The sequence below is a fragment of the Sceloporus occidentalis genome, unplaced genomic scaffold (genome assembly GCF_023333645.1).
Source record: "Sceloporus occidentalis isolate IW3139 unplaced genomic scaffold, rSceOcc1.0.p SCAF_5, whole genome shotgun sequence".
Lineage (NCBI taxonomy): Eukaryota > Metazoa > Chordata > Lepidosauria > Squamata > Phrynosomatidae > Sceloporus > Sceloporus occidentalis.
This window is the reverse complement of record NW_028316985.1, coordinates 139,966,082-139,976,557: the sequence shown is the minus strand read 5'-3', so window position 1 is coordinate 139,976,557 and position 10,476 is coordinate 139,966,082. Positions and strand designations below refer to the sequence as shown.

General features: G+C 44.4%; 1 protein-coding gene across 5 annotated transcripts; it reads left to right on the top strand.

Moving 5' to 3' along the window:
- Nucleotides 1–5: 5 nt before the first annotated feature.
- Nucleotides 6–9,213, top strand: LOC149312898 (uncharacterized). Of its 5 annotated transcripts, none has more exons than XR_016281331.1 (2): nt 6–789; nt 8,399–9,213. XR_016281331.1 is itself a non-coding variant. In XM_089525653.1 (2 exons), the coding sequence occupies exons 1-2, from the start codon at nt 4,474–4,476 to the stop codon at nt 8,894–8,896; spliced, it is 759 nt and encodes a 252-aa protein (XP_089381779.1). In that variant the 5' UTR covers nt 3,418–4,473; the 3' UTR covers nt 8,897–9,198. The 5 variants fall into 5 exon arrangements, 1 of the variants encoding a protein (XP_089381779.1); XR_016281330.1 differs by having other exon boundaries at nt 6–852; XR_016281329.1 differs by having other exon boundaries at nt 6–963.
- The last annotated feature ends 1,263 nt before the right edge of the window (nt 9,214–10,476 follow it).

Here is a 10,476-nt window from a genome sequence, read left to right as displayed (position 1 = left end):
GAACTGACGCCAGTATTCATCACGGCGCATGCGTACAACGATGACGCGGGCTTTAGTGGGCGGAGTCGCAGCCTCCGTTCTCCTCCTCAGGGCCTTGGGCCTCTCGAAGCCGGAGAAGGAAGCGCCCAGGAGCAGGGCCTCGCTCGCAGCTGCCGCTTCCTGCAGCAGACGTTGTGCGCCTGCCTTGAAGTCGTTTGTGGCTCAGGGAGACCCTCAGGCAGTCAGCCTCTGGTGGGCAAGATCTGCCCAGAGCCTTCCCCCGAGGAGGCTGAGAGAGTGTGACTCTGCCCAAGGCCACCCCCCTCCCTGGGCTTCCATGGCTGAAGAGGGATTCGAAGCCAGGTCTCCACTTGAACCCCATCAGGCCATGGTTTTCCTTCCAGCAAATGAGGCTCTCTTTATGAGTCTGTTTTCTAAAGAAGAGACCAGCCCTGCCTGCCTTCTTCCTCCGCAGATCAAGAAACGAAAGGCACACTGATGTCAGCCATGGGCACCCACTGGACGACGTTGGGAGAGCCACTCTCTCTCAGCCTCAGAGGATGATGGCAGAGTCAAACCCCCTCGGCTCTGAAGAAACTTGCCAAGGAAACCTATGAAGGTCGCCATCAATTGGAAATGACTTGAAGGCACACCTCATATTTCCCATGATTATAATCCCAAACATCAGTGGATTCAGAAATGACTTGAGGGCATACAACAAAGACAACAACAACAGCCGCTACAACCCCATTGTTCTTGTGGGAGTGGCTAAGGGGCTTTGAATACTGTGGGCCTCATTCTCTATACACAGTGAGAAAATCTATTTCTAGGGCTCTTTGACAGCTATGGAGCTTTCCACTGCCATGGCAGAAGGTAGTTTATGGTCATGTCTGGAACAGCCCAGGACTGAAGAGCCCCTTTTCTCCTCAGTACCCCAATGTGCCCTACCATAGATCTGGAAATGATGGCAGTGCAATCATAGATGTAATTCTTTCCAATTGGAGGCAATGGAGGGATGTGGGAAAGGGGGAGATGGTTTTGCTTCCTCTTCTGGCTTAGAAAGTTTTCGTAGCTTTATTGCAGCACAACTTAAGAGTGTTTTGTCTATTGTCTGTTGAGTGGAATTCAGTGTTGTACTTATGGATTCATAACTTGGGCATGTTACAGAGCGCCCAAGAAGGGCGCTCTGCCGCCGCCGCCGGTTGCTGCGTCTGGGAACCGCAGTGACCAAATCGCACGGTTCCCGGGTGCAGCAAGAAAGAAGTGCCGAAATGGCGCTTCTTTCTGTGCCCCAGAAGTGTGTTCATGAAGACCGTGCATTCATGATCGTGGCACTATTGCCAAGATCACAAAAAGTCTCCCCAGTACTACCTTAATGGCCACCAGCTGCTTCAGGCAATGAAGATCTGTTCACCTGTCAGTTGTGGCACAGCAGACTGACATTTCTCTTCCTCCTACTGCCAGCAATCTCTGGTGGGAGGAGGAATTGCAATAGGGATCCTGCTTTTGATCATTGCACAAGAGATAGCTGTTGAGAGAGGAGTGGAAACTCCAGTCTGCTATGCCCAGATCATCATGAGAACACGACCATTGCTCAGAATGGCTGGTGGCTATTAAGGTAGGATGGGGAGGGCAGTCAGGTCAAGAGATGGCATTACACTGTAGCATTTGGGCAATGTCTTGTGTAATCTTAGAGATAAACAGATTTATTGTGGCATGAATTTTCATGAAGGAGAGCTCTCTTCATCATATGTGGTGGACTTCAGTCCAAAAAATATTTATTATGATATAATAAATCTGCTACTTTTGAAGTGCCCCCAAGAATCTTTTTATCCTTCTTGCTGAGGAAGATGACTACTACTTGGAAAGATGGTTTATTTATAGTTCATTCTATGAGTAAAGTGTGACTTTTTTCATAGTTTTGTGTTGTGGATGTTCCATGCAGAGAGGCAAAGTAAACTGGTGACAAAGTGCTTTGGCATCTTGATAAGACAATAGCTAACTGAAGGCGTAGAACATTTGGCGTGAGCATTTATTTTGGTTCTCCTGTTAAGTGGTTGTTAACAAAAGAGATACTGAAGCTCATAATTGTGAGTTTCTTAAATAAAATAATACTTCTGATAGGTTGTTTCATTTCAAGTTCTCAGAAGAGTGATAAATGGTTATTTCCAAATGACATTTCCTCATCTCCTCTAATCAAAACATAAATACTGTAGTTCTCTTTGCAAACACTTCAACATTTTATCTTTGTATCACTTCTGTAAACAAACTAGAGTGTTCATGCTATTGCAAAACATCAAATCTCTGAGGATTTTTTATGATATAAAAATTGTAACAGTGTTCAAAAATGACATTCTTCTTGTCAGAAACAAGTATTTTTTTTCTCAAACAAGTACCATTTCTCTGACTTTAAAAAAAAATGAAAAATTGGAAGTTGCTTTATGTGCAAGTGGACTGGCAGAAATACATTTATGCTTTCAATTCTCTCCAAAGCTGCTTCTCTTGAGCCTCCACATGCTCCATGGAGGATTGTGGTCTAGGGAGAAGAAGATTTGGGATAATGGAGCAGAGGCTCCTTTTGTAAGCTGAGTCCTTCTGTGTCTTATTATGTCCTCTGCTATGTGCATTGCCTTTTTTGCATTTGGTCATCCTTTTATTGCAAGTAAAGGCTAGTCTGTTATACTAGGAGTTGAACTTTTTTTGGCATTGTAGAGGTGGCATGCTTCCTCGTTTGCTTCCATTGTTAGAATAATGACTGGCCCAATACACATCTTTTCTCTATACCGCCTCCTCCTGATTGGCCAAAATTGCTCTTCCATCCAATCCTGCCCTACTTCAGTCTGCTCCCTCAGATGCATTTGGGAATAATAATAATTTTTTTGTAGAGTAATCTTGTAGCCCCTTTGAGACTGACTCCCTGCAATAAAGGAGTTGGCAGAATGAGCTTTCCTAAACTTAAGTCCACTTTCTCAGGTGCATTTGGTAATAATAATAATAATAATAATAATAATAATAATAATAATAATAATAGAGCTCTTTTAGATCCTTGGAGACTCACTGCAAAAAAAGGAGTTGGCAGAATGAGCTTTCCTAGACTTACATCCACTTCCTCAGGTGCACTTGGAAATAATAATAATAATAGGAGAGAGATCTTGTAGCACCTTTGAGACTCATTGCAAGAAAGAAGTTGGCAGCATGAGCTTTCCTAGACTTAACCGTACTTCCAAAGGTGCATGGTAATTGTAGCTTATTGTGGCACCAAAGCTCTTTCTCACAAAACTACTATTCCCAGAATTTCCTAGCACTAAACCAGGGCTGTTAAAGCAATCTCAAACTGGATTATTTCTGCAGTATGGATTGGACCTTGACCATTTTTAATAATTAAGGTCCAAAACACACTGCAGAAATAATCCAGTTCGAGACCTCTTTAACTGCCCTGGCCCAGTGCTAGGGAATCCTGGGAATTGTAGTTTGTTGTGGCACCAGAGCACTTTCTGATAGACTCAGTGTCTCACAAAGCTACAATTCCCAGGGTTCCCTAGCACTGAGCCAGGGCAGCTAAAGCGGTCTTTGATTATTTCTGCAATGTGTCTTGGGCCCAACTCAGGCTGCATCTTCACTCCAGAGACAATCCAGTTTCATACCGTTTTAACTGTCATGGCTCCATGCTATGGGATCATGGGATATATAGCTTGTAGGCACTTTGAAGCAGCGCCCGCAAAATTCTGTGCCAAAAGAAATAGTTTTAAATGTTTGAAGGGGCCAAATATCATGTTAGTTTCGCTGCCACAGATTAAGGTGTCCTGGGAATTGTTTTGTGAAGCATTTAGCCTTCTCTGTCAGGTAGCTCTGGTACCCAAGAAACTAGAAATCCCAGGTTCCATAGTATGGAGCCACGGCTGTTAAGCGGTGTCACACTGGATTATTTCTGCAGTGTGGATGAAGCCTAAGAGTGCATCTGCATTGTAGAAATCATGCAGTTAGGTGCCACTTTGGCAGTACAGTATCTGCAATGCCAAATTGAGCCAGTTTGACACTGCTTTAACTGCCATGGCCCAGTGCTATGAAATCCTGGGAACTGTAGTTTGTTGTCGCACCAGAGTTTGCTGACAGTGATGGTTAAATGTCTCTCAAAACTAGAATTCCCGGGATTTCATAGCACTGAGACAGGGCAGTTAAAATGGTGTCAAACTGATTTTACAGACTAATGAGGTTATATATCTTTAAATCATGGCAGCTCTTGAGCATGTCCAGGGTGCTGTCTTGCATTCCTTTGAAGCTTCTGACCAGCCCAGGAGAAAAGCCAGGGCATAAATGCAATAATAAATGAAAATAACAATAGGCTCTCCTTGGAGCCATGGGGCTGGAGACCCATGGACCTGAGCCAACAATGGCAGATTTGCATAGCCCTGAGGTCATATTAGCTGGGCTGCATGAGCCACAAGGTTCCAGAAGGCCTAGGCAGTTGGCCTTTGGCAGCCTTACGGCCGAGACATGGCTGTCTTTGCTGTGGTCTTTGCTGTGGTTTTGCCCTTGGTTCTCATCTGGATGGGCCTCTGTGGAACATGTGTTGTTTCGCTCTTTCTGCGATCCCATCCATGGGCCCAGGGACTGATTTTATTCTTCACTGCTTTCCAAATGTTTGGCATCATTTCCCTGGGTGTCATTGGGCTATACTTGGTATATCACCTGGCTGGAGAGAATATCAACAACCACTGTATCAACGTACGTGTGGTATTCCACGTAGTGAGGCAGGTGAGTCATGGCTGGCAGCTCCCATCTCCATCTTTGGAGACTGGAAAGGTCAGCACCTTGGGGAAATGTGCACTAAACGTAGTTTTCTTTCCAGTCCTTTGAGGCAGTAAATTTATTTGCCTTCTTTATGTTTCTCATTTGTTGGAATCTGTATCCTTGCCCAATTCCTGGCCCCTCCCCTTATCATGATTGAGGGAAGTGCATCATCATGGCGCGTGCCATGTGGACCGGCACATGCCAAAATGGTGCTGCGGGGGCGAGGTTAGGGCAACCAGCGTGAGGACACTATGCCTAACGCCTCCCACAGGCTGGCACAAAGTCTTTATAGGCTGTTAGAAATCTTTGTCAGAAAAAAAGAGAAACCAATACAGTCAGCTCTCTGTATCCACGGATTCTTTATCCATGGATTCAAAATGCCATGGCTTGAAAATATTTTACAAATACATATATTCTAAAAAGCAGGGCTTCATTTTGCTATTTTATATAAGGGACACCATTTTGCTATCAATTGTATTTAATGGGACTTGAACATGCACAAATTTTGTTATCCATGTGAGGTCCTGTAACCAAACCTCAGCAGATAACAAGGGCCCACTGTACACTCATCCCTACACATTTTCAGCTTTGACTTTTGCAGGTTTGATTATTCACGGATTTTATTAATATGTTCTCTCTAGGAATATCTAGGTCCTCCAGCACCACTCTATGGTTAACTTTAACCAACAGTTGCACTGAAGGACCTAGAGATTCCTAGAGAGAGCAATTTACTAGCAATTCTAAGGTCAGTGTCTGTCAGATGTTGACCACAGAGTTGCACTGGAGGACCTAGAGATTCCTAGAGAGTTCTCTCAGGTAAAAACATAGTGTTTTTGTTATTTACAGTTTTTCCACATTCACGGGGGTCCTGTGTCCCTAACCCCAGTAAATAATGGAGGGACAAGTGTAATTCCACTGAATTCTGACTGAACTCTAATTGAACCAATCCTAACCTGAACCTAATTATTTGCAAACATGATTAAAGTTATTCTGCCAATTTCTGCAAACAATAGAAACATATTTTATCACAAGATAAATAGTTCCAGCATACTTTTTAAATTTGAGCTGTTTGTGAAAAACAAACACCAAGGCACACATACCTCCCAAGCTATTTGCTGCAGTTTGAGCTAAACCCAAATTTCTTGCAACAAGAGCCAGCCGATATCCTTTCTGTGCTAGCAACTGGGCAACAGCTTGACCAATCCCGCGAGATCCTCCAAAAATGGCACAAACCTTTGACATCTTCAAAGCATTCCTGACAATTAACTGCTAGTGCTCACAGGCAATATATATATATATATTCATTTTCCATTCACGTGTTTGTGGCATTGACCTAAGAGGCAGCAGTAAACAAATTGTACAAAATTATTGCAAGTTACAGTTTAAATAAATTACAATAAAAGTTAGTGATTCTGAGGAAAAAATGCTCTATTAGAACAAGTCTAACAGACTGACTGAATTTCCACCTTCTCCCTTCACACATACAACCTAAAACATTACACATTTATATGTTGTTAAAATATTTGTAGAACATCTCTCCAGGACACAGTGAGCCCTTGGTATCCGCTTGGGTTTGGTTCCAGGGCCCCCCGTGGATACCCAAATCTGTGAATGCTCAGGTCCACTTATATACTATGGCATAGTCAAATGATATCCCTTAAATAAAATGACAAAAATCAAGATTTTCTGTTTGCAGTTTAATTTTTTTGGAATATTTTCAAACCGTAGTTGCTTGAATCCATGGATAAAAATTCTGTGGATAAGGAGGGCCAACTGTACTCACTGATGTAAAACAAGTTATTTCTGCACGAACACAGAGGCATGCACAAACGCGGTTTTCTGTAAGTTCACATAGTATTTGTCACTTATCCAGCAGAGAGGGTCCACATTGTCTTATTACATCCTTAGAACAACCCTGTAAGACCTGTATATGGCATACAATTGTCCCTCCTTATCCACAGATTACTTATACATGGATTTAAGGCTTGAAAATAGAGTTGGCCCTCCACATTTGCAGCTTTGACTTTGCAGCTTTGATTAATTATGATTTTGATTCATATGTTCTCTCTAGGAATCTCCAGGTCCTCCAACACAACTCTGTCAGAGGTTGACCATAGAGTTGTGCTGGAGAACCTAAAAGTTCCTAGCGAAAATACTTCTCTAGGCATCTGTAAGTCTTCCAGCATGATTCAGGCAGATTTTGACCACAGAGATGCACTGGAGGACCTGGAGATTCCTAGAGAGGTGTTCTTTCAGGTAAAAAGAATCGTGTTGGGTTTTTGTTTTTTGTTTTTCTTTCCATTTTCCTACATTTATGGAGGTCCTTCACAGCTAACCCCAGCAAACGTGGGGCGGGGGGGGGGGGGTGTAATATTTTAAAAATATATAAATTTCAAAAAGGAAACATTGATTTTGCCATTATTTTATTATGCTATTGTGTTTAATGAGACTTGAGCATCCACAGATTTTGGCATCCATGAAGGTTCATGGAACCAAACCACAGTGGATACCAAGTGCCCATTGTATTATTAACCCTATTTTGCCAATTAGGGGTTGAGGCTGCAAGAGAATGGGTAGCCCAAGAGTAGTGAGAGTATTCCTGGCAGAGGTGAGATTCAAGTAAGCGTTTCTCCTGACGCAGTCTGTTAACCAGAATACACTGTACTGGCAACCTGTGGAAGCTCCTAATGGGAAAGTGCCAGGCTAATAGGACATGACCTACTAATGTACTGACGCACCATAAGTCTGGTCCACCATTCTGTGCCTTGGCTACACCGTCCTGGAATTGCTGTCACTCCATGGCCCAGTCTGATGTTGTCTAGGAGTGGACAAAGAACAATATTTGGGCCACATGTTGCCTCAAAACCCTCCATCTCAATGCTTCTCCATTTTTTTAGAAAACTAGCACCATGGTCCATTGCAACTAAATGCACCATAATAACCAGTGGGCTAGTCATCATATACATTTAATAATGGTCAAGTAAAATCAAGTTACTCAAGGTTTTCACCTCACAGGGCAGATACTAATCAACATGGTTGTTTTGAACTACAGTACCCATACTCCCTTATGTTACTAAACTGCTAGGAATTATGGCTGTTTAAATCCAAAATTTATAGACCAAAAGTTGCAGACAAACAAAATTTGAAGCCTGTTTACTCAGCTATTAGTACTGTTTTTCAAATCCTTCTGCAATCACTTAAGTACCTTTTACACACAAAATGCCACCTTCTGACCCAACCATACAAAAATGGAGTTGGAATTAACTGATCATTTTCTACTTAGACCTTTATGCAAGAGGTTTTGCAATAGAGCTTTTCATTATTCCTAGACAGTGTTACTAGACAGTATTAGTACAATATAATCACATCTGCTTAGGCAAACACACCTATGTTAACAATAGAAGCCCCCTCCTGCTGGAGGGGTGGGCAAACTCTGAAGGGCGACAACCAGCCTATGGCTGCCGTACTCCAAAGGCTATTTGCCGACCTGTATTCTGGGAGCAGGCACTGGGGCTGAGCAAAGTTGCAGACCCTCTCCCCTGCTCTGTCTGTCACCCCCATGTTCTGTCTTTCAGTTTCAAATGTCTGGTCAATGACTCTGTCCTTTTCACTTTTTTCTCTTGGGCAGTGGATTCATAGGCCACGCAGAGGAGCCCAAGTGCCACCCCACGTTCCTCCCCAAGGTGGCCCCATCAATCCCCAAGTCCAGCAGTTCCATGCACATAGAATGGACTTCATGCCGCCACAACTCAACGGCCGTATACCCCATGACCAAAACCAGCAGTATGCCCAGAGGGACATCGGCCTAAGAGACCTGCATCAACCAGGCGTTCCTATCCAAGGTGTCCCCATCAATCCTCAAGTCCAGCAGGTGCATGCACCGAGAATGGACGTCATGCTGCCACAGCTCAACGGCCGTATACGCCACGTCCAGAACCAGCACGGCATTGCTGAGGGGATGGGGGCTCCCCCGCTACGACGGAGCGAGCGCATTAGGGCCAAGAAGGAAGCAGAAGAGAGGGTACAGCCGGTTTTACGTAGGAGTGCTAGGATTCAGGCCAAGAAAGAAGCTGAGCAACGGAAAGTCCAGCAGCTTCGACAAATCAAAAGAAATCGAGCCTTTTAAAAATCAGCTTGTGTGCTGTAGAGTCAACCACACAGTGGAACAATATACTGATTAACTGATATAGTTAGGATTCTTTGACGTTTTAATGTTAGTTGTGGAACCGTTAGGATAGGTTGCATGTTTTTTTGTAGTCTTCCCTCTGAATTCGTGGGGGATCCATTCTGGGAACATCCCTCAATCCTCACGTTCCTTTCTATTCCCCCTCCTGTCTCATCTTACCTCCTCCTTTTGCACACACTCCCCTCACCGCTTTGCCCTGGGGGCTAGCGGGGGGCTTCCCTACAGTCCAGGGGCAATGAGCTAGGGAGCAGGGTCTGCCAGGCAATACAATCCTCTCCCTGCTGGCAAGCCACCATGGTGATCCCCTTTCCCCCCAATGCTCTGCACCCCTCCCCCTTGGCCAGTGGCTGCCCCCCCTTGCTTTCACTCTCTTCCCTTCGCAGTGGGGCTGGAGCAGGCGAAGTTCTTCCAAGGCAATCAGGCTTAGGGCAGATGTAAAGGTTTTGCTTTGATAGGCCAGGAAGGAAGGGTAGGAGACGGGAGGAGATAAAAAGGAAAGGGTAACAAAGCAAAATGGGGAGGAAAAGGTATTGTTTTTTCATATGAAGGGGAGGTAGGAGGATGGGGGGGGGGGTTTGATGGTGGCTGTTCTCTCTCTCAGCCCCATTGCCTTTGAGGAGCCTCAGCTGATCTAGCCCCATTGTGATGGGGCTGAGAGACAGAGTGTGTGTGGGGGGGGGATTGCCTTGGAAAAGGTTCAATTGATCCAGCCCCACTGCGAAAAGGAGAGAGCAGAAGCAAGGGGGGGCAGCCATTGGCCAAGGGGGAGGGGTGCAGAGCATTGGGGGGGAAAGGGGATCACCATGGTGGCTTGCCAGCAGGGAGAGGATTGTATTGCCTGGCAGTCCCTGCTCCCTAGCTCATTGCCCCTGGACTGTAGGGAAGCCCCCTGCTAGCCCCCAGGGCAAAGCTACGCAGTGTGTGTTGTGTGCACGGAAAAGAAGGAGGTAAGAAGGGAAGGAAGGAGAGATGGAAATAGCACAGGGCTTGGCGTGGGAGCTGGCAAACCCGCGAGTTCCAAAACCACGAATTCAGAGGGACAACTGTAAAGCATTTATAAATAAAGCATTGATGTTGAAATGCAATCCTGCTCTCAGTTTGTACGTGTCTTTTTTTGGGTTTCATGGATCTGAATATCATTGAATGCTAGTCTTTATTAATGGCTTGGATGATAGTATTGGGGGCATAGTTATCAAATTTGCAGATGACACCAAATTAGGAAGAATAGTTAATACCCCAGAAGACAGGAAGACAAGATGCTATATGTGGCAATTACCCCTCCCATTGAAAATACAAAAGCAATGTTGGCAAACATGAGCTCATTAATCCTTGCCAACCATATGTTACACCCAGTAATACATACAGATCAAGACAGGCGTTGCTTAGCATAAGCACAGTAAAATGGAATCTCACTAGAAACATTTGGTGACAAATACTGTACACAGAACCTGTCATTCACACCTCTTTAATATGTATTTGCATTTTTAAAAGAATGGTAAAATACCAGTCATGCAGTTCTG

Coding starts and splice junctions, on each gene's coding strand:
- LOC149312898 (XM_089525653.1), top strand. CDS start 4,474: ATGGCTGTCTTTGCTGTGGTCTTTGCTGTGGTTTTGCCCTTGGTTCTC. Junction 4,735..8,398: donor TATTCCACGTAGTGAGGCAG/GTGAGTCATGGC, acceptor TCTCTTGGGCAG/TGGATTCATAGGCCACGCAG.